Raw genomic sequence first — 25,742 nt, 5'->3', positions numbered from 1 at the left:
GTTTTATATATAACGGGTTTTTTTTGTTTACCCTGCATTGTGAGTAATGCTTACTTTCAAAAATCAAATAATGTATTGGGCACATGAATAAGCAAAAATAACAATAAAGCATTGATCGTTTCAAGCCAGTATAAACAGAAACGATACTTTTTTGATCAATGATAAAAAAAGAATGGCCTAAAATCACGCTCTCTACACTGAATAGAACAATTGCAAATGACTCAAAACCACAATAAAATGGGCGAAAGTTCAAAAAATATGTTTTTTTATAACTAAAAAATGATTTATCTAAGAAGTTTTGACAATGTTTCCTAAATTGCGCCACTAAATATTCTTTAAGCCAACTTTAAAAAATGAAACGACGGTATAAAGCTGCCGGTGGTATAAGACTACTTTACCCTATTTAAAGAAAGTTTGTTTTCAAATAAACTTAATACTTTTTTTTTTCGGTGTCATCCCAATTTTCGAGTTTATTATCGGTAATTCCATCAACTCTAAGATTTTTTCTCCCAAGTCTGTTCTCCAGCTGTCTAAACTTTATACATTCTCTGTCACCAATGCTGATTTTATATTTGATTTTTTTTTCCTGTTCATTTAAATTTTTTCCTTGAATGTCTTGTGTGACGTTACTGTTAAACGTTCTTGTGTGACGTTACTGTTAAACTGTTAAACGTTCTTTGATATCTTTGTTAACCTTTTTAAAGAAATTCATACGCTCACATGTTATTTTAAATTCGGCTTTTAACTTTCCATTTTTCTTTTCTAACAACTCGCACTTTTTTTTTGAACTATTTGCTTCTTTCTATAATAAGTTAATTTTATCTTCAATTTTATATTTGTTACCTTTAAATTTCCAGATTCCAGCACATTACTAAGTTTCTTTTAACTTCCCCCAATCCTTATCGGTTGCTATTTCAGTGCCGTTGAAGTAGACTTGAAGAACCTCTACAATAGCTATATTTAAAGCTATCTTCTTTATTATAAAAGTTTTTCTTCCAAAGCTGAGATTCTAGCGAGGTTTCAAACATTTTCAGATTTTAAACAAGTTAAGGCGCAAATTTCAGTCACCAAAATAAGAAATTGTGATGAATTTTTTATAACATTTATGCAACTTCGCCTTGCAAAATTTTTTAACATTTATGCAAATTCTTAATGAAGACATTGCAAAACAATTCAAAATTTCTCCTACTACTTCTTCTAACAGATTTACCACATGGATTAAACTTTTAAGCAGTGTATTAGAGTGTGTTCTTATTGTATGGCTTCCACGTGAATCAAAGGAAAATTTGCCAAGAGTATTTAGGATTGCAGGGTATTACAGGGTGTTGTGTGATTATTGATTGCGCTGAAGTTTTCATTGAATGACCAAAATCTTTCCTAGCACAAGCCTCAACTAGGTCTGATTATAAACAACAGAATATTTTTAAGTTTGTTGTTGGGATTTATCCTGGTGGGTTAATCACTTTTTTTTATCTGTTTGAAAATTTAAAATAATAGCTTATTTGCAATTTTATAAATATTTTTTTAGAAAAAAGCCTTTAGGTTTTATATGTATCTTTTTTACTCCAACAGGGCTTAGAGCAAGAAACTCTTCCTCTATTTCAGAATAGCCTCAAAACTGGCAGTAAAGCTAATTTTTTTTCACACTAATGTTTCCGAACCAGGGCTGTCCCAAACGGAAGATGTCGGGGGTGTTCCACCCTCCAAAGCTTTTATATATGCGTTTGAGTTATCACATTTAGCATTTGGGTTAGCAATATTTGAAGTATAATTAACAAATGTCAAAAATTAAGGACCTTTTTTTGTGTCTCCAGTTGGCAAAATAACCCCTCCTCCCTTCATGAGAGACCTCTTCGAAACGGCCCTGTTCCGAACTTGTGCGGTTTGGATTTAAATGCCATTTCTTTAGCTCTCCAATGTTATCTAAATGCCATAATAGAACTGTTTTAGCAATTTTTTACTACTGAATGTCCTTCCTGATGTTAACATTAAGCAGGTTGTACTAAATTCCTAATGTTAACATTAAGCCGGTTGTACTAAATTCCTGATGTAAACATTAAGCAGGTTGTACTAAATTCCTGATGTTAACATTAAACAGGCGGTACTAAATTCCTGATGTTAACATTAAGCAGGTTGTATTAACATCTTACCAGCAGCTAAATAATATTAAATTTTTTTTAAAGTTTTATTTACATATTGATGCACTTGCCTCAGAAACAAAGGATCCGTGGTTCAAAGCCCACCTCTGGACAAGTTTTGCGACATCGGATAGAAAGGAGGCGTGAACATCCAATGAGCATTTACATCCACGGTGCTCTGTGATAAGACCGTAAGGACCTCTTGAGGCACCTAAATAAAATTAAAAAAAAAAATTAAAAAAGCGTTTGATTAAAAAATGTTTTTAAATTTAAGTTTGTCATACTAATGAAATAGTTTCAGGTTTTAAATATTGCGGAGACGTTCGTAATAAACGGAATGGGAACTTAAAAAAGGAGAGGTACGCAGTGCGATTCTTAATATAGAATGAAATCTTCAAAGACTTATAGGCTTTAATGATTTCATTCTATATTAAGAAACATTGCGCCTAAAGTCAATAGACTTCAGTTAACGTTTTTTAACTTAATATTTTTTAATGCTTCAGTACCCTTTGTACTAGAATTTGAAATCGGATTAAATTTCTTGGATTAAAATTAAAGATTAGATTAAAAAGTTAACTTAAATTTATATTTGTAAACTTAAATCTATATTTTTAATTTTAATAGGCAAAATATCTTCAAGATTTGAAAGCCATCGATTTGAACCCAACGTACAAGTCGAATTTCTTAAACCATGTAAGAATTTATTGCAGCTTCAATGATAAATATTACATGTAGCAACACGGTTACATATTTGGCTAATTCCTGCCGTACATGTACAGAGACAAGATCAAATTTTTGCATTTTCTTGTTCTATAATCAACCATAATTTAGTTCTAAATGTTGCTTCAATTCACATACTTTCATTTTATTAATAAATATCTAAATCGATTATGTGTATATCTTTGGATAAATAATATAAACACAAGAAAATCTTTTGCTATGTCGATGTTTACTAAGAAAATCGCTTGAACAAAAATAAAGTTTATTTTTATTTTACCCACAAAATATTTACGCGGTTTTTTCTGATCAGATAGGTGCGTCTTGTTTTTAATACCGTGGTATAAAATAACATATCTCGCTATAACGTGCGTTTTAGTAAACTTAATATAACTAATGGTTTAGTAATTAATGCTTTATCTTTAAATATAACACGGTTTGTAGATTTGGGGTGAATCAATGAAATACCCTATGAAAATTCTTTTAAGCGGTAATTGTGTATACTAATTGTAGCACAAAATGAGTATTTTCAAAATCTTGCATTAAAATCCAACGGACTTATTTGACATTTACGTTTTTATCCAAAAGTGTTCATTCATATACGCTATGGATAGCTTTTAAGACCAAAATATTTGTTTTCGTGAAATTTTTATGAAACATGATATCTAGATCTGTAAAAATAGGAACTTTTTATTTTTATTCATTTATTTTCTACAAGACTTTACTTACAAGATAAATAACAATTTTTTTCCTGATAATTGATTAGAATACTCTTTAAGGAAAGACACATGGGAAAGCAAATGTTTCAAACTTTTTTTTCTGAAATAAATTATGTAAAAAATCTTTCTAGTGCAGAGTTAAGATTTTCTTGCTATAATACTCAGTTAAACATTTCAGGAGATGCTTGGCATAATCAGGGTGGGAAGAATCTCGTTTGTACCTATCCCAATAAACCTTGAAGTTCGAGTGCAAGGCTTCTGTTGCCTGCTCACTGAAGAGGCCCAATCCCATTTTTTTCGTCTTAATGAACTGAGGCACATGGAAAAACACTGCATGCACTTTAGGGGTAACTGAAATCGGAAGTTTAATGTAGCTCTGTTGGAATTGAACAATCTTGGATTCGTTGTCAGGGTCTAAATTCTGGCCAAAGCAAGAAGTCACAACATTCTTGAATAACGTAAGTGTTTGAATGAAGCCATGAGATTAAGCAAAATTTTCCCTTTCTGAAAGCAGTTGGAGTTTGCTCACACCTCTCAAGAGCTTCATGCAGTCATTCCCATTGAATTGATCACCATGGAAAGGCTGAATGGGAATGTGAAGTGATGAGGGCCATTCCTTGCCTCTTGGCCTAAGGTCACAAAGAGTTTTAATCTAGTGATTTACCACATCAAGTAGCAAATGAAGTTCCATCGGTGGGATAGCCTCAAGGACGAGCTTGTCATCTGGAAAATCGAGTATTGGCAAGTGAACAACATTTTTGAAGTCCTTTGATTTTCTCAAATCTCCTCCTAGGTTGATGAATTCGGAATGTTGTCTTCTAATCTCACCAAAAGTTCTCAGGTGGCCACAGTTTTGGAGATTTGGTGATGAGGCATCACACTTACAACATGGATGCTTGCTGCTGTAAGACTGTATTCCACATAAAACGTTTGCCAACTTGAGATCGCAAGAAATGATGAGAGAATCTTTCTAACATTCTTCTTGAACTTGAATGAGATTTAAAATAGCCTTCGCATTATGGTAGCTCTCTGAAGTGTTTTGTGCAAGTGCTATCAGGATTTGTTGCTTCACACTTGTTGCTTTGGTTGAGAGTTGAGACATCAGTTTGATAGTTTTCTGAACTGGGCTTTTTGGTGGCGTTTCCTCTGCTGACAATAAACTGATCATGAAGCTTTTGGCCAGCTTGAGCAAACTTTAGAAGGAAACTTGGCTCCACCAATCTTACGCAACTAATTTGATTCAGGGCTGAGCAAAATTTTCGCACTCCATTGGACAATCCAGTATTCTGCTGTATTTGAACCATATTTTCCGTTGTAAGAGGTTCTATAAAGAGTTGCTGAGCTGATGATGGACCTAAACAACAAAAATAGAAAGTTCAAAATCAATCAAGTGATTAAACTAGATAAAGATTTGAGAATTTAATTTAGAACAAAATATAATAAGAATATTTTTTAAGTAAATTAAATTAGAATCAGTTAAGAATATTGAAATAGCATTTTTAATTTACTTTAATTTTGCCTCTCCTTATTTAGCCCTATTAAAATATTTGATTGACAAGTTCAAACGTTTTTTTAAATTAAATTAACAATAACAAATCAGCACAGCATACCTCTTCTCATAGACAACATCTTTCATTTGATTGACTAAGCCTGATGGTTCCATTTGGAGAGGCACTTTTAGAGGCCAAAACTGCTGATGCAATTTGCTCTGCTCCTACGGGATCCGCAGCTGCGATTTTCCTCAGATTTTCATGGCGAGTTTCTGTGAGGAAGCCCACGTCCAATAATTGACAAGCACTTTGTGCAACGTTTTTCAGGACTTTGAGAAGCCTGCTGTGGGAGTTTAGGCTCTGAGTCTTAGAATTTGCTGAATGGGTGCTTTTCTTTTCCATTGAGCTTAGCAATTTGCCAGAGTAAACACTCACAAACATTGGAAAAAACGAGTTGCAGGTTTGATTAAAATTGTCTCAAAGTGGTAAAGTTTTGGCACAACGGTTGTTTTCCCATCTCAAAGCTTTCCGACCTGAGATCGGCATGAGATACAAGTTGCTAAAGGCATTCTCTCATCATTGAAATCGAGATCTTTCTGGATTTGTTGAAGGATTTTTGATTTGTAGTTGGTCAGTTCTTGCTCACCTTTTTTGATGCAAATGCCAAACAGATTTTCTGGATTCTTCATGGGTCTTTGCAAACGTTGGCATCTTCAAACTTAACAAATATATTCACAAAAATCTTGTTTACAATTTTCTTTGTTTTGTACAACTGCTTCTTCCAGAAAAAACTCTGGATACGGACACAAGGTTCGAGCTTTCAAAAATGCTCTTGAATCAACGTAATAATTCAAATTTTGAAAAAAGTTATAAAAATAATTAATACTTAAATATTTGGCAACATTTCTTATTTTATTAATTTTTTTCACAGAGCATGTTTACTGTATGAAATTAGCACTGACAAAGTCCGAATTTAGATCATTTAGTTTATAAATACTTAGAGATAAAAATTTCCATTTGGATGTTAATGAGGGATTTCAAAACACCTTACCAACTAAAAGGATTTTCATAGGGTACGTCATTGATATTAGGACCCCAAATTTACAAACCGTGATAATAAGGAAGAGAGAAACTAATAGCAATAAGGATATAAATACCAAATTTTTACTTGAAACAGTAATAAACAATTTAGCAAGTCGTTGCTATACGCGTCACCGCGAATTTTTAATTAACTTTACCAATAATAAAAATGAAGCGAGAATTTGTCACAAAATATTTTTTTGCAGATAAGAAAGCTGAAAAAAAAAAAAAAAAAAAAAGTTACATAATAATGAAATAATAATACTAAAAATTTTACAAAAATTCTAAGAATAGCTGCCTCCTAATAAAACCATTTTTGAGCTTAATTTTATAAATTGAACTAAAATTTAAATGAAAATTAGATATTAACTATACATGAAAGGATTGGATTAATAAATTCTGGTCGTTGGAAAATTACACTTTAAATAATTAAATAAATTTATACTAAAAATCTAATGAATATATCAAACTTTATATTTGTTTTGTCTCATTGGTTAAAAAAATTTACATAACTACTCCAGCCCAAGCATATAATTGATTCCGCGAACACTAACTACAATAATTGGAAGCCATACTACAAAGTAGCGAATCCAATCAAGAAGTTGACCAAACAATAGATGTGGTCGTTCCCATCTATGAGAATTAGTTATATAGTTAAAGAATGAAATAAAAACATCGTTAATAAATTTGTATTTGTAGTGAATAGGTTGCTTCTTGTAACTTCACGTTGTACCAACAAATAAGTAGCCTTCAAACTTACATGTCTTCTTACTTACATTATAAAAAAACGTTGCAAAGTTAAACGCCAAATGTTAAAATATTCTGCGTTTATTTTCGTGTAACAGATTAAGACTATGCGTTAAAGTGATATAGCAATGGTGGTTAACTATAGTAAAAAGATTTCATGACTCAGAGGTTTATTCTACCATGTTAAATTTTAGTTACCCGTCTCCCAATAAATAAATAAAAAACTTATATCTCCTGCACTCATTTTTTGAGTGCAGGAGTTATATTCGACATACAATCACTTGTGATTGTATGTCGAATATAATGGACCTTTTTATAAATAACCATCCGTCAATCAAATTGAGGCTTAGGTTGTACTGTTAATGTGAACAAAAAAATATTCCATTTAATTTTTTAATATTTAGTTTTATGTTATTTTAAAAGAAGAACGTCATAATCTTAACATAAATAAAATCTTTGCACATGAAATAGTTATTTTTTTTTAAATTGTGACTTAATTAGAAATTTTATACTAAAATTAAATAAACTTCCATTGAAAACCGGTTTTAAAAACTAGATAATATATACTTAATGATAAAAATAAAAATTCCCACATACCTATTTGTTAGATCTGGACAATCTGGAATTCCAACCCACCCTTCTATTGCTACCCAACCTTGTATTAAGCACAGAGAGTAGTATAGTTGACTTATTCAAGTCAACTACACTATTATTTGCCTGAATATATATTTCCCACTTTTACTTGCCTGAATATTTAAAATGTAAACTGGTAAATATCAATTCAAAACAATTGATGGGGTACGTGTCTAGATAGACTTTCAACTGAGAAAATTGAAGCATTAAATAATAATTTCTAAATCTACAAATGTTAAAGAATGGAGTGAAATTATAACAGTTAGTGTGAAGACCAGAATAGGTTTTTTTAAAAAAAAAATGGTAGTGGTAACTGACGAATTGATTGTGCTGCTGCAATTTCCAATCGTAACCATTACTTTCTTATCTATCAGCAAAACGATTCTCCAGAAAACAGGTGTCTGTTTTCTATTGCTAGAAACCATTGTAAAAAGGTTTTGTCTAACGCCAAAGCCTGCCGTTCTCAGGTCATGAAATCTCATATAACATCTCAAAAATTAGGCTCTCTGTTTTTATTATGAAGCATAATTAAATTAACTCCAATTTCAATGGTTTCTTGAAGCGGAACATTGGTATATAAGCTAGTTACATCATATGATATTGAAAAATGTTTGTGGAGATCGGACTTGACTATTTCATTTACGAAGAAAAATGAATCTTTTATATAAAACTCAATGTTTAATAATGGAGATAGTAAATCTCTAAAAAACTTGGCTAGTTGGTAATCATAGGTTTCAATAGATAATACAATGGGTCTAGAGTTTATGGTAGTCTCAGAAGAATTTAATTTATGCATCTTTGGAAGTCCATAGAGCAGGATGATAAATTTTGTTATATTTAGAATTATTAAAAAAACCTTTTCCTTTCGTTTCTTTTAAAAAAATTTGAAGTTGAATTTCTCTATTTGTGGTAAAATCTTAAGTTGTTTAAATTTTGCTTAATATTATTAATATCACCATTTACATTTATTACCATTTACGTATATTTCTTTATCTAATATGACAACGCCGTTACCTTTAGCAAGTTTTAAAATAATAATATCCAAATTGCTAGAAAGTTTTTCAGTATTTCATGTTTTTGCAGAGTTTCCTGAGAAGGATGTTAATTATAAATATAAGATTTTGCTAGATAGGAAACCTCTGCTTTAAGTTTCCCTGAATCTTCATTATTTTTAATTTTGTTTGTAAAAGATGGTTTGAAAGAAGAAAAGATATCAATACGTCTAAGATATTTTGGTGGAATTAAAAACTGTAAACCATTTTTAAGGATGTCTAACTCATCACCAGAGAGTCTGTAAGAGGAGCGATTCTTTTGTTATTTCCTATTTCTTTGGTAAGACATGTTAAACTTTTTAATTGATTTTATTGTAATTTTGTAATTAGATTATTATTAATTTGTACATTTTGTATCTTTTTTTGTAAACAACTTTATAGCTACTTAAAAAAACTTTAAATATTTGATTTTAACTGAAGATGACTAGTCGAAACATTTGTTTTTTTATTAATAAAATGGTTATACAAATTAAAAAATTTGTCTTGTTTATGAAATATATATATATATATATATATATATATATATATATATATATATATATATATATATATATATATATATATATATATATATATATATACACACACACACATGTAAAATTCAATAAATACGGCTGCGTATAAACCTTTTTAAAAAAATACATATTTGTTTTTTTATTGTTTTTATTTTAATATATATTATTCGATATTTTGCTATTGTGAACAGCGTCATCAGCAGACGATAATTCGTCTGACTTTTTTTTCCCGTAAACTTTGGGAAGTCAGACGAGAAAACTTTGGTTATTTAAAAAAATTAATAATGGCGAAATATATTTACGTTTCGCAGGTTTAAGGACGGGGTAATAGACTTTTTAAAAATCAATCATCAACTATTTTCAACCAATTGTAAACCATTTTTCCAAATTTAAATATACGTCGAATATATTTTGTAAACCCGTATTTTGTACTTTCAAATTAATGTTTTTTCTGATTGCAGATTTAAAAAGATAATTATTATTTCATCTTTTTTTTTTTCTTACTCGTAAGTAGTGGCCAAGTTCAGTCAGATTAAATTCAAGTTTAATTTATTAAATTCAAACATTTTGTTTTGCTTTTTATACAATTACATGTTTTTGTGTACTCTTTTATTGCAACATTGTATCCAGTTTTCAATAAATGGAGGAGCTTTGAGAAATATATCACAAGTTTTTGTGTACTCTGTTATTGCAACATAGTATCCAGTTTTTAATAAATGGAGGAGCTAAGAAAGTTTGATTTTCAATGCAAAGATCACGATGATTTATTGCTTAAAAAAACAAACATTTTACCATTACCAAAAAAAAGGTCAAAATCTTCTGAGGTTTCCTTACCTCTTAATGTAGTAAATGTGTGCATTTTAAGTCTTTATGATATCACACAAAAGTATTCAAAAATATTTTTGCCCATGATATATGAAACCTAACCATCAATAAATGTGCTAGGGTGTTTTTTTTAAATTAAATTTGGACAAGCAATTTCAATAGTATTATTTAAAAAGTATAAATACACATGTTTTTTTCTAAAATTATTCGTTAGTTAAGTCCATTGTAACATTTGCATGCAAACCCTCTATAATATCTGATAAACTGCTACTATTGCTGCCTTCAGAGGATTAACTACTGTCACTGCATACTAATAAAACTTCTTGGTCATATTCTGAAAATATATCAAAAACTGCCTTTAAAATAGAATCAAATACATCTTCGTTAAAAATACAGGTCTTTTCTCTTAAATCCTCTTTTTTCATTCCAAAGTAAGCTGTATCAATATCTTGTGCAATGCCCGCCATTGGAAATCCAGATAAGATATCAGGACCACAATGAGTATTCTTATTTCCAACAATTGCAGAGCGAATTTTTAATAACTGTTTTTGTAGCATTAGTTTACATCTAAAACTAAGTTCTGTTTGCAATTCTACAGATTTTAAAGCAGTTCTTGTTAATACTTTTGTTAATAAATGGTAGTATCATCAACGAACAATGCCACCTTAAATGTAAGAACATCTGGAAGGTCGTTAATGTAAAGTAAAAAGAGTATAGGGCCAAGGATTGAACCCTGAAGTTACAGGATATGAAGATGAATGTTTTCCATCGAGGACAACTTTTATACTACGATTGGAAAGGAAGGATTCAATAATCTTAAAGATGTTACCAGATACACGGTAAAAGAAAAGCTTATGGAGAGGACCAGCATGCCAAACTTTATCAAAAGCTTTTGAAATGTCAAGAGCGATTGCCTTAACCTCTCCACCTTTATCTAATGCACAATAAAACTTATCGGTTATTACTGTCAGCAAATCAGCTGTAGAACAAAAAAATCAAAATCCATATAGACGATCAGAAAGTAAGTTATTATATTCAATTTGAGAGATTAAGTGTTTTTAATTAAAGATTAAAAAACCTTGCTTATGATAGGAAGAAGACTAATGGGACGGTAGTTAGACGAGTCAGATCGCTCTCCAGAATTTTTGAAAATAGGGATAACAGATGCCGCTACCCAGCAGGCTGGAAAACATGACTCTGGTAAGCACTTGTTCAATAGTTTTGAAAGTATAGACAACAGCTCCGGAAAACACTTCTGTAAGACTATAACAGGTATGTTGTCTGGACCACAAGCTGCAGAAGAGTCTAAGCAGGAAATCACTTTAGATAAAGAAGCTTTAGTGATGCGAATGTCAAGTAATGGATCAACCTGTTTGACGGCTATATCAGGTAGAATGCAACTAATGAAATCAAGAGATGATATTGATGAAAAGTTCTTTGCAAACAATTCTGAACCATACAAGAGAGGTGGAATAACAGATTTGCCCTTATTATTGATACTGTTAAAGATTCTCCAGAGGTCACAGGAACCTAATTTTTGTGATGAAATACAAGATTTCATGACCTGAGAATAGCGAGCTTTGGCGTCAGACAAAACCTTTTTACAATGGTTTTTAGCAGTAATAAACAGACGTCTATTTTCTTGAGAATTGCTTTGCTGATAGATATGGAAGTAATAGTTTCGATCGGAAATTGCAGCAGCACAATTTGAGGAAAACCATGGAGAAGAGTGAGGTTCGACCTGAAATCGTCAAAAGGGAATAAAAGATTCTATACCAGCCTGAATCCACGAAGTTATGTAAGATGCACAATTGTCAGCAGGAAGACGAAAGATTTCTAGCCAAGGGCTGTCACGAAGAAAATCACAGAAAGAGTCCCAGTCAGCTTTAAGGTAGTTGAAAGAGGTACAATTATAGGAGGATTCAGATGATAAAGAAGAATGAGATAATAGTTATAGAGAGATTAAACCGTAATCAAAAGCACCTAAGTGAATGTCGAGAAACTGAGCACTGACTAAGATCAGAAAAAAGACATAAATCAAGTAGAGAAGGTAAATGATTCGGGTTGTCTGGAAAGCAAGTTGGAAAGTTGACTATTTGAGTTAGAGATTGAGAAAGGCAAAAGTTGTGGGCTTTAATGCCCGCAGAGTCACTGACAACAGAGCCAGGCCATTCAGTGCGATGAATATTAAAGTCACCAATACCAACAATATTGGCTGATGGATAAAGAGAGAGGACTTGGTCAATTTAATCAGAAATAACATCAAAAAGAGTGCAGTCTTGAGATGAAGGAGAGCGATATAAGTAAGGCAATAGAGTGAGGTGGTGCTAAATGAAAGCACATGAAAGAATAGTCTGTGGATTCAAACCAAGTTTCCTAACAAATGGATGAATTCTTACAAATGTAAATGCCCAGGCCAAGCATGTGACTATTGGAGTCTTTACGAATTAAAGGAAGATAACCATCAACACTAAGATCGCAAGATGAGACAGCTGAACTCAAATTAGTCTCACAAAGAGCAAGTAGGTCTGGTGAACTTTGCAAGTGATAAGACTCAACAGAAAAAAAGTTACTTCGAAGACCACGAATATTAGTGAATGATAGGTTTAGAGAACTTGGTGATGATGATTTTTTGTGTTTTACAGTTTTTGGTACTTTATTCATTTTTAAATTTGTTGAAGAACTTGACTCAAAGCATAGACAGTATTCAGTACACTATTCAATAGCCCAAGAAATTGCCTCACTACTATTAATAAACCCTAAGCCGTAACAAAGGGCTCTAAATGTGGCCTCAACACACCAAAAGTACGAACAGGGACACCATCCACGGCAACATGGCACTGTTAATACTTTGATATTTTTCTGTTGTTGATTGAATCGGCCTCTCTGAGAGCTACCAACGAGTTCGGGAAACCTGACTACCAGCCGGCCTCAGAACCATAAAACTGAGTTTTAGAGCTGTACCCTCATTAGGAGATAATAGAATGAGTTGCCTAGTCATAAAAACAGAGACACAAGCAAAACCCATGCATTGAGTCAAAAAGATCCAGCATTCAGCATCCTAAATTGGAAACAATGTATTAAAAATACATCTGCGCCAGCCTAATAGATGAAGAAAGGTGCGTGGCTGGTCAACAGATTGAATCTGCTTACCCCTTAAAAAAAATATTTTTGCCACTTCCCAACTATTTTTGAACTTTAGCTTTGTTTATTTCTAGGGATTCTCGAATTTTTCGAATATGATATTCTGAAGCAATTGATATGGTTTTGGGATGTAACCAGTCAAACGTACTTTGGCATGATTTGGAATGTTCCGTAGCACCGAAACTGGCCCATTTTCCGTTTATATTATTTTTCTGGTGCTCAATACATCTTGAAATAATTTTCTTTTTGGTTTCATCAATCCATATAGAGTTGCATGAACATTTTATTTGGTAGACGCCTGGGTTTTGTTTTATTGTTGCAGAATATATTTTTTTTATTATTTAAATTTGGAGCTAATGTGAATATAACTTCATGTTTTGTTTTTTAAATTCTTTTCTAAGTTTTTATCGATAATATTTTTTATCGATAATATTTTCTAAGTTTTAATATTGAATAATATATAATAAAATAAAAACAAAAAAAAATATTTTTTTAAAAAAGTTTATACGCATTTTGTATTTATTGAATTTTGCATAACAATGAAATTGACTTTCAAAGATTATATATATATATATATATATATATATATATATATATATATATATATATATATATATATATATATATATATATATATATATATATATATATATATATATATATATATATCATATATATATATATATATATATATATATATATATATATATATATATATATATATATATATATATATATATATATATATATATATACATATATATATTTTCCTGAATCTAATGTAAATATTCTTTACACTATAAACAAGCCCTATTTTCAGAATGTCCAGAATAGTGCATAAACCAAATAGTGCATTTCCACATTTCAAGCCAAAAGCAATATAAGAACCGACAATTTGCAAATTTAACTTTCCTATAACTTGATTCAAATAATAACTGTATTCAGAAATATCTTCAAGAATAGCTGCATATTAGGACTTTTGTACTATTCAAGAACTCATCTGATGCTTAATGATTAAAAATATACACTTAAATCTAATGGCAACAAAATCGATTTCTCCTTTTACATTTGTTTTCTTGTGAATGCTATTGTGTAAAATAATGTTTGCTTCATTTTCTAAAAAGTAAAGAAATATGAAACTGCATCATTTTCTATTTAGAAACCCTGTGTATATTTCAGTATTTTTTCATATGAAAAAAGAAAAAACTTTTAAGAATCTATGATTATTTGTTTGATATTTGATTATTTTGTAACTATCTTATTTTTATTTTGTTGTCAATTTTGGTATCTTTTCATTACAAGTTTAAATTTCATAAATTTATAAAGTGTCATCCTTTTTATTTTATATTCTTTAGTGGCATCAACACTTAGTAGCAACCGTAATGTTATACCTTTTCAAAATAATTATAAACAAATAATCAAATTATTATAACCTTTTTATTTTGTATTCTTTAGTGGCAACATTATCTTGCACCAATAAAAATGTTATATATTCTATCTTTTCAAAATCATTATAAATCATATAATATGTGATGGTATCTTTTAAATTGTTATTCAATATATCTTTAATGGCAACATCATTAGATACCAGTGGTAATGTTATATGCGCTTTTCAAAATTTAAAAAAAAGAAAAAACTTTTTAGATTCTTTGATTTTTTATTTTGTTATGAATGAGTGTTTAAGCAGCTACTTATTTTAGGAACAACAACACAAAACTTTTTTTTGTTTAAATGCTGGTGGTTTCCTTTTATATTTACCAGCTTTGAAGTTATCCCAGCTGTGAAGAGATGGTATAGCACCTTTTTTAAAAGTGCATCTGGCACCTCCAGCAGCTCTTAAAATGTACTTTGGCCTAAAATGCAAGTTGGAGAGTTGCAATGAATCACTAATATTAAAACTATTTAAAGCTTTATATTTTTTTATTTTACAATTTGATAAAGCAAAACATTCTTTTGCTATATTAAACAGCACCAAACTTAAACTTTTTTTAGAAAATGAAGGAATTTAATGTCAGGCACATTTTGCTATCTACATTCGATAGCTTTAATTGAAGCAATTATAGATACCATATTGTTTGCACCATAAGGATTTACTATTAGAAGTCATTTGCTTTGTTTACCTATGAAATGAAGATGTACATCTTAAGCCTTATTTTGAGTTTTGCAGACATTTATTTATGAAAAGGTCTATATGCACATTTCCTTTTTTTTTATCTCAACAAGCTACTCTTCAAGAGTGAAGGAAGTTTATCAAAATAATAGCAATTAGACAGTGGAAGAAATAAATGAATTAATTTCTTGGAAGAAGTAGGTTTAAAATAAACATCTCTTATCTATGTAAAATAGTAAAATAAATATCTCCATCATAATTTGCATATAATAAATATGTATATGTGCACATTTAGCTATGTAATAAAAACAATATTTGTCACAAGTAAAACTAATATATAACATACATCGTTAGATATTATCAACTTGTTTCTCCGCGCAGCGGCCTTGTTCATCAAGGTTCCTGTTTTGGAGTTATAGAGTTGAGAGAGGGTTATAACTACAAGTAGCCTCATAATGTGCAACATGAATGTTATCTATTGCATATTTCATTTATTATTCTAATTTACTATTATTATATAACACTGATGATGGAATAGATAATACTGAAATAAGGTTTGTAATCACTGTATTGCATTGTAATTTTTGATTAGTCAAGTACATGTACTATGTATATGTGTATCATACTATTCATAAATAAATAAATACATAAACACAATTGATTGTTAACATTTTTCAAGAAAAGATACGGATTTTTAAACATTCTTTTAAGGTCAACTTTTTCTTTACAATATGGACAGGTTTGTTTCTTCCCAACAATGCACCAACCACGAATACAAAATTCATGAAATCTACATTTTAGTTAAGAAAATCGATATGCATAATTTTAACCATGTTTTCTTGATAACATGATGTAATAAGAGATATTTAATAACTTAGCTAAACTTGAATATTAATTTTTCTGTTATCAGTACATATCATGTTCTCAAAAGAATTGTTAATTCATACCCATGTATATATGCATGTGAGTGTATAAACAAATATACACAAAATATAAGCAGATGCTGATTTAACTTAAATGTATTATTTCCTAACTTCAATCACCACTTCAATATTATGTTAATCTTTTTTCCTGCCATTTGCATAGCAAATTCTTCATCAAGATGAAAATCTGCCACTTTAATTCAAACATTGATAAAATTAACTTCCTTGTGCAGCATAAAATTTTTATACATAAAGTTGTAGTAGTTTTACATGGGGCCTTAAATATCTTTAATATAATTTAAATATTACACTAAAAAATTAAAACAGTTTTTTACAATGCAGAATATCAGGCTGTGTATTATTGTAATATTACCAATAGGAGGATTACCATCCAAAGTTTACAAGTTCCTCACCACTAGGAGGACTATCATCTGAGGTTTATGAGTTCCTCCTACCCTTACCCACAGTTATAAATTATAAAAACTATTTTTTAGAATTAATTTGCGGCTAGTGTTATATTGCAAAATATTTACTTTTTTTTTTTATAATTTTTTCCTACTGCATTAACTTTATTTATATTCTACTAACTAGTTGCTACTAATTATTATTTACTTACTTTTTCTAATAAAGCAATAAACTTGAATTAAAAAAAAAAAACTAACATGAAAAAACAGCATTTAGTAAAAAGATACAAATGACCACAAGAGAGTTTATAAGTTTTTTCCTTATTTTCTTCCTCCACATCCTCCATATTAGATAACGTTAATTCTAGCCCACATACCGAACATATATTTGGTAAGAGACGTTTTGAGGGTAACCCACTTTCACTAAAGTACTAGAAAATAAAAATCAAGTATAATTAGGTGAGCACAAGTATACAAAAAGCTTCATTAACATTCCATTAAGAAAATAAAGAACATTTATATACAACTACATTTTAATAGGTTCTTAATTTCACATTTTTGCACATTCTTAAAACTTTATAAAATCTATTTATTATAAATTACTGTTATTAAAATATATGTATACATATATATATATATATATATATATATATATATATATATATATATATATATATATATATATATATATATATATATATATATACACACACATATATATATATATACATATATATATATTATATATACATATATATATATAATATATATATGTATATATATATGTATATATATACATATATATATATATATATATATATATATATATATATATATATATATATATATATATATATATATATATATATATACATACATATGCATATACATATATATATATATATAAAGCCTTTTCAGAAAATGCAAGCATATAATATTTTGTTTTTACAACTTGATAACAGCTCCTTGCATGTTTCAAGTTAGCGTTTTCAAAAAATGCGCTAAATATACAAATGTAAACTTAAACTAAAATTAAAAATAAACAAACTGGAAACTGGAAAGAGAAATAAAAACTAAAAAAAAAAAAAAAATACAAAAACTTAATCTTAGCAAATCTTAACAAAGTAAACAAATCTTAACGAATAAAAAAACTAATAAAAAATAAACCAGAAAAAATAAAAGCATAAAAATGTTTTAATTTTAATTTAAGAGTTTCACTACAAAAAATTTAGAAAAAATCGAAGTTTCAAAGTTACATAATCCAAGCTTAATTACTTGAAGACTTAAATATTTAAAAGTCTGAAACTTAATAATAAAATAAATAATTATAAAATAAATAATAAAAAAAAATTATCCGTTAATAGGATTTGAACCCTCATCTAATGCCAATATAATAATTGAGCCTTATTAAGACACATTTAGTCGAATAGGCGCTACATCAACATGGCGGTATTGGAAAAATGATTAGCTTTAAACTATTAATTGCAACGCTTTTAAATTATATTAATTAAGTTTTTATTAATCGAGGTGCTTTTAATTAAAAAAAGTACATTAGTTTTATACTTTTGTTTTTTCTGGTTTATCCTTTATTTTTTTTATTATTTATTAACTTTGTTTCTCTTTTTAGTTTATGGCTTGTTTATTTTTAATTTAATTTTCTCCTTAAATTAGTTTGGTTTTTTCAGCGCATTTTTTAAAAACATGTAAATTATCAATATATGCAAAAAACTGTGAACAAGTTGTCAAAAAAAAAATTGGATGTGTGGTCATATAAGGCATGCAATGGCACATGCCCCTTATATTTTCTCTTATTTATTCTTTTGCTTGGTTGATTTTTAATTTATACACAAACATATATAAACACACTTTTAAAAGTGTGTTTATATATTACATTGTTGGCCAAATTAGTTGAAATCACAATCACTGTGTTTTTGTACACATGTGAATAAGTTAAAAATAAACCGCAAAAAGCATGCTAAATAATCTTATAGATAAACAAAGATTATTGATAAACCAAGATATGTGCGTGATTTTGGAGTAAGATAGGGGTGGTCTTACTCCAAGAAAGCAGGTTAAAGTTGAAATTCTTCTAAAACAAGGACTTCAGGGGAAGGATATTGCTAGTAAAGTTGGTGTTAGTGAAGCATCTGTTTGCAGACTTCAAAAGGAGCTAAGTTTGGGGTTGAATTTGTCACCCAGACGCAAATCAAAATGCGGTTGCAAAAGAATAACAAGCAGAATAAACAATATGTTTCTGGTAGGAGAGCGTAAAAAGATGAAAAGCAATAAATAAACTGCTGTAGGGTATTATGGAGAAGCACAGTGTTTCTATGAGTGATAGAACAGATAGAAGAAGAATGTTTGATATGGGGTTTAAAGCTTGTCATCCATTGAAGAAGTAAAAGTTAACTCCTCACATGAAAACTAAACCCCTCAAATAGGCGAGAACTTTCGCTCCTGGACTAAGGAAGATTGAGAAAGAGTTGTTTATTTTTAATTTAATTTTCTCCTTAAATTAGTTTGGTTTTTTAGTATTATTCAATGTTCTGAGCAGCAAGTGCAATATGGAGCATAATGAGCATTTTTGGCATAAGTAAGTTGTATGTTGTAGAGGGTACAATGAAGCAAGACCAGTACAAGACTGTGTAGGAGAAGTGTACTTTATGACAATGAGAGAGGCTTAAGATCAACAGATCCAATATAAAATGGGTTCAATATACTTAATATAAAAATATACTTAAAATAAAAACATTGAATTTTAAATCATGCACATGCATAATTTCAATACATTGACTTCTATTTATTCATTTTTGTAAACTAAATACTTTGTATACTTGAAAAGATGTGCAATGATGTGAATAAGCAAAAAAAAAAACTTTTTTAAGTTGTTAAAATAAGAATGAAGATTTCTGTGGACCATCTAAAATAATTATGTTAGTAAATGTAACTACTGTCAGTTCATCTTGCCAGGCAATTAACTTTAACTTTTATCTCAATTTTAGTTTCCCTTTGAGAAAACTATTTGTTCTGTTACATCATTTAAAGCAACTTCTGCGATCTTTTCAGATGGGTCACTACTCAGGCTAAAGGAGTATATGTTTGCCAGCAGTTTTATTTGTTATATATTGTTTTTTTTATTTTATTTATTATATTCTTTTAATAGAAATTAATAACTTTTTAATTTCTTTAATTAAAATGATTTGTTTTTATTTTGTTTATACCTTTTTTTTTGTTTTTTTTGGTTTTTTTTTGGTTTTTTTGGGTTTTTTTGGTTTTTTTGTTTATACCTTTCTTTTTTTGTTTATACCTTTGTTAACCTTAAAACTGTGCAAAAAGTATATTTATATTTTTATAGTATATAATACTATTTTTACATATTATAAAGAATGGTAACATGAAATAATGTTACTATAGAGACTTACTCCCATTTTTGCTGCCATTTTTTCTGTACATACTTCAGCACAATCTCTTCCTAAAACTCCAAAATATAACCCATAAAAAATAATGGTAACTCCAGCATTCATTGCAACATCTGGTGGCAACATAAGTAATAAGTTAATTCCAAAAAATGTGCACATAATTATAACATAACCAAGAATACCAATGGCATATGTTAAACGGTGAACATTTAAAAACCATTTGTACACAATTCTAAACGAAAACAACAACACAAAAATAAATACATGTTGACAAAAATAAATTTTATATGCCAAGTAATAATAAAAATTAAAAATACCTTGGTGCATGAGGATTTAGTGGATTGCGTGTTGCAATTCTCAATATAAAAAGAGTAGATAGAGTGAAAAACAGCCAAACTATTAACATTCTATACCAACCCACACGCAAATTAAAAATTAATGGAAATAACCACATTCCAAATAATGTTGTAGCCTAAAAAAATAAGATAAACTAAACTACAAACTGTTTTAAAAATATTTCTTAATTTAAAAACTAAATTTATCAACAAAAAATCTTTTAGAACAATCAGGTGATACAAAGTAAAAAACTAATCAGGTGACGCTAATTAAAAAACTAATCAGTTGATACTAATTAAGAAACTATTTAGGCAGCCCTAGCAAGGTTACAAGGTTATCACATAATTTTAACATAAAGGTTTCACCATAATAACATAGAAACAAGGTTGGCAATTTTTCGCCAACCTCATTTCTATGCTATTATGGTGCAGTTACTCTTAGGTCAACAATTAGGCCAGCATTTTCAAATTCTATCCATAATTTTGAGGGCAATACTAACAAAAGAAAAACCTGCACAATTTTCTCACTTCTAGAGTTTAGCGAAGATTTTATTAACTTGATTAGGAGCGAAGATTTTATTAACTTGGAGCTTTTAGATTTTAAGTTTAATTTAGAAGTTAGAAATTAAAAAAAAAAATAATTTAAATCTTGGATAATAGGAAGGTTTAGAAAATAAATATTTTAATTATCTAAAAACTTTGACCGAATGATCATACACGAGCAGCATACGCTTAGGGAAAAAATGAAGTACATTAGAATAGAGGAGAGTTATTTTTTGAAGAAAACATGCTTTGACAGTTGTCAAGATAAAAATAAAGACCAATAGAAGAATATTTAAAAATACACCAACACATGATGAAAATAAGACAGACAATGCACCCAAACATAAATGAAATAATTAAAAAAACAAAAGGAATTTTTTATAAACACTTAAGAAGAGCAAATATATCACTTAAGATATACAGCAAATATATCATCAAACAAAAACTATCAAAACAAAATATTGACTACAAAAAAGTATGCATACAACGATACAAGGCACAAGAACAAGGCATAAGAAATCAAAGGCGAGTGATCAATTCGACCAGCTAACACTGGGAATTGATGGTTAATTGTTTTTTTTTGGACAGTCAAATTTTTTTTTGTTTAGTTTTGTTTAAATTGTTATCTTAAAAATAATTCATGACTAAACTTTATAGATGCAAAAATAAGTTAATGCTTAAAAATTAAGAATTCGTATTTCTTTATTAATAATTTTAAATAAAATCAATGTTTTTTTAAAAGTGCAAAGGCGCAACTAATAATTTTCATTAATTTAAAAATATTCATTCATTTGCAATAATTTTGCAAATGGTGGGAAAAGCTACGAGAAAAATAATTAAAAAGATTGAATGAAAAAAAATCTTTAATATCTTTAGTTACATTTAACTATTTTGAATAATAATAAAATAAGAGATTTAATCTTTGAAGTTAATGATGTTAAAAATATATCTCTTTTGAACCATTTTAAAAAAATGCTAAAACTAAAACTAAAAAACTTGTTAATAATAATAATGTGCATATACTATTTAAACTGAATACTTTATATTAAGAAGACAATCGTTTTATAAAACACTAATATAAAAATTACTGTTAGATAAAATGAGAACCTAACTAAATATATATATAAATATATATATATATATATATATATATATATATATATATATATATATATATATATATATATATATATATATATATATAGTTATTTAGAATCCTATAAAGAAATGCGCTATTAATATATTTAAATTTATCTATAAATCATTAATTAATTTATAGCAATTTGGCAAAAACTTATGGGAAAATGAATAAAAAGATTTATAGAAAGGAAAAAAAAGTGACTATATACAAAAGCAAAATGGTCTTAGTTAAATACAACAATTATTATATATTATTACATTATAATTAAAACAGTATTTTAAATATTTTTATTTAAATAATAAAATAAGAACTTAAATTGTTTATGAAAAAAGGATTTTCATCACCAGTAAAATGAAAGCTATCTAAATAAGTGAAGCAAATAAATTAAAAGTTTATGTCATATATCATAATTGTCAACAAAGCAAAGGGTTCGTGGTCGTTATAGCGAAAAACATAAAAGGAAAGAAACTACTGGTTTCTATCAGCATGCAATAACTATTAGATAAAAATATTTAATAAAAATGAATTTAATATATATTCGAATATATTTGTAGTAGTACAATTAATAGTATAAAGTTATTAATAAATTAATAATTTTTTATTATTAAAGTGTTTGGGCTAAATTTTTTGATTAAAACAAAAGAATAAATTACCAATGAAAACTAACTTTTTTATTCTAATCAAAGCCTTCTCTGTTTTGTTGAATCATTGACTTTTGTTTGTCTGCATAATCGATCTCTTACACAAACAAAAAAATCAATAATGTCATGAACTGAAACTCATAGGAACAAAACTAGAAGCAATTGAATAAATTATCAAGTCTGTAGATTGCAGCATATATTATGCTGACCTTTTTAACCTACAACAAAACAGAGAAGATGAGTTTCGAATAAAATAAAAAAGTTGGTTTTTCTTGGTAGGCATTTATTCCTTTGTTTTAATCAAAAGCTCAAACATTTTTTTTTTTTGTTATATCATTCTCTTTAATATAAACACAACATGTCTCGGAGGCTTGGGATCCCTTTAATTTTAAAGCTTTTCAATAATATAAAAGGATTAGTAAAGATCAAAGTTATTCAACTTTATTGACTTTCAAAAACATTTGTCATTTTTTTCACCAAAAATATTTATTGTTTAGAGTGTATTAACTTTAATAACTCTTATGTAAAGATCATTAAAGAGACTATCTTTAATAAATGAGACTTTTACCTTCGATAAAAGAGAACTAATTTAGATGTCTAAAAGTCATTGTTGATCAACTCAAATTAAACCTTTTTTTTTTTAATTATAAAAAATGCATAATTAATTTTATTTTAACTTTTTATTAAAATATTAAAAGCCATGGTTAAATTGGTCAAATGGCCAATGGTCAAAACATAATACTATTTGCATGGTCATGTAATGATGTTCACTCGTATGCCTTCCTGACCAAGACTATATATATATATATATATATATATATATATATATATATATATATATATATATATATATATATATATTAAAAAAAGAAGACTGAAAAAAGATTTAAAAACTTAAACATTTTAGTTTTTAAGGTAACAGTTTTAAAGATTACTTTAATAGCCATAATCCAGGCTTGCCACACTTAAATGGAAAAGTCATCGATCAGCCAGAATTGATATTGGGAGACCAAAACATAATTTTTTTCAAAAGTAGAAGATCATTGATCTTCTACTTTTGAAAAAAATTGATCATATATATATATATATATATATATATATATATATATATATATATATATATATATATATATATATATATATATATATATATATATATATATATATATATATACTTATACACATACACACACAGGGGTGATTACTCTGACCTTTGGCTGAAAGTAACCAGTTCATTAATTTTGGTCACCCGCTGATATTTTGAGTTGTCTGTCACTATTTTTTATAAAAATTTTTGCATTCAGCAGATTTCTTGCATATTCTAGTCACTTTTCATTATAGGGCTAATTGTAGATTAAAAATAATTTGCCTAAATAAAAATAATACTAACTATTGAAATCATTCACTTTTCTACTTTTAGTTAAAGAACATGAAGATATATAAGCCATTAGGTTTTTCAATTGAATTAAGCACTTATTTTATTAAAAAATAGGTGCCCTTTTTACAACAACAAAGCATTGACAAATATAAAAAACAAAATACAAAAACTTTAAAACCCTTTGCTTTTAATGTGTTCTAATTATCAAGACCTCATTTGTTATGTATTTGAAAAAGATTATATTTACTTTATAAGATACATAATTTTTTAATTGTTAATCATAATTTATTTATTCATTTTAATTTTTATGTATTTTTATGTAGTATTTTTAATAAAGATTGTAAACAGTTTATAGATAGATTTCATCAGTTACCAATAAGATATTTCTAAAGGTAATTTATGTTCATAAATGTACTATGCCAAAAAGACTTTAAATGATATTAAACTAATAAGAAACAAAAAATACATTTGTGAAAAAAATTCTCTTAAACAAAAGAATAATAAAAAATGAGACTTTTACCTTTGATAAATAAGGACTAGTTTAGTTGTCTAAAAAAGTCGCCGTTGATCAACTCAAAATAACTTTTTTTTTTTTAAATTATTTTTATTATAAAAAATGCATAGTTAAATTTATTTTAACTTTTTATTAAAATGTTAAAAGCCATGGTTAAATTGTCTCCCTTTATTTAAATAAATCTACCTTTTTATAAGAAAAAAAAAGTTTTTAATTTGCTTTCGCATATAATAATCTATGATGGAGAGACTTATGTTTTAATAAATTAGTCGACAATAAAAAACTTCTTTAATAAAAATTGAGAAACTAGTTTACATTCATTTGAAACTAAATTTTACATTCAATGTTTTACTATTTTACATTCCTTAAAAACTAAATTTTAATTTTTAAAATCGTATTTAATATCATTTTATAAACATATAAAATCATATTTAATTATATTCATATTTAATTTAAAATCTTTTAAAATTAAAAATTTCTTTCTAAAACAAATTGTTTTATAATTGTAAAAAATCTCAATTGCGGTTAATTGCTTTTTTTACGACCTAAAATCTTATGAATTAACGCCACATAAACAATATTAAAAGATACATTAAATATTCCAAAAAAATTTCTTTTAGCCTAACTAAATGCTTTTGATGTTTACATTTTATAAAACTGTTTTTGCTTAACTGAATGCTTTTTACATGCACGAAAAATGAGAGCTGCATAACACTACTTAACAAGGTCTGTCAAAGTAATTTTTTTTGGCAAATTTAGTTCTATTACTTTATCTCTAAATCTCTATATAAAATTTATGAAAAAATAAAAATCAAATAGCATTTTTGTTTAAACAATAAGACCTTTTAGTTTTTATTTAGGAAGTATTTTATTAAATACATTTAAACGCTCGTACAATTTTCTAATGTTCTAATAAATAATAGAAAATGCGGAAAACAAACTTGACACTGTGAAAAAAACAAACTTGACAGTCAAGTTTGTTTTCTTTTTAGTCAATAGTCGCCCAATAGTTTTGGGCAACTGAATTGTATCAAAGGAATATTTTTAGTTGTCCTTTACAAAATTTGGTCGGCTGGTCCCGCCAGGCGACCACGAGTGTATATATATATATATTATATATATATATATATTTTATATATATATATTTTTTATATATATATATTTTATATGTATATATATATATATATATATATATATATATATATATATATATATATATATATATAAATTATAAGATTATATCCATAAGCATTTAAGCATAAGAAAACAATTAT

General features: G+C 27.8%; 1 protein-coding gene across 1 annotated transcript in view; it reads right to left on the bottom strand.

Annotated features, from left to right (window-relative positions):
* Positions 1–6,597: 6,597 nt before the first annotated feature.
* LOC100200846 (E3 ubiquitin ligase Rnf121) overlaps positions 6,598–25,742 on the bottom strand; it is a 36,389-nt gene continuing 17,244 nt past the window's right edge. The window contains exons 3-7 of the mRNA XM_065812129.1: positions 20,234–20,388; positions 19,920–20,148; positions 16,786–16,928; positions 15,859–15,960; positions 6,598–6,777 (exon numbers count right to left, since the gene is read on the bottom strand). Coding sequence (XP_065668201.1) covers positions 6,657–6,777; positions 15,859–15,960; positions 16,786–16,928; positions 19,920–20,148; positions 20,234–20,388 — 750 coding nt within the window. The 3' untranslated portion in view covers positions 6,598–6,656. The remainder of the gene's footprint in view (positions 6,778–15,858; positions 15,961–16,785; positions 16,929–19,919; positions 20,149–20,233; positions 20,389–25,742) is intronic.

Source organism: Hydra vulgaris, chromosome 12 (assembly GCF_038396675.1).
Source record: "Hydra vulgaris chromosome 12, alternate assembly HydraT2T_AEP".
Classification (NCBI taxonomy): Eukaryota; Metazoa; Cnidaria; class Hydrozoa; order Anthoathecata; family Hydridae; genus Hydra; species Hydra vulgaris.
Note: the sequence above shows the minus strand (reverse complement) of the source record. Positions and strands in the feature narration are given on the sequence as shown.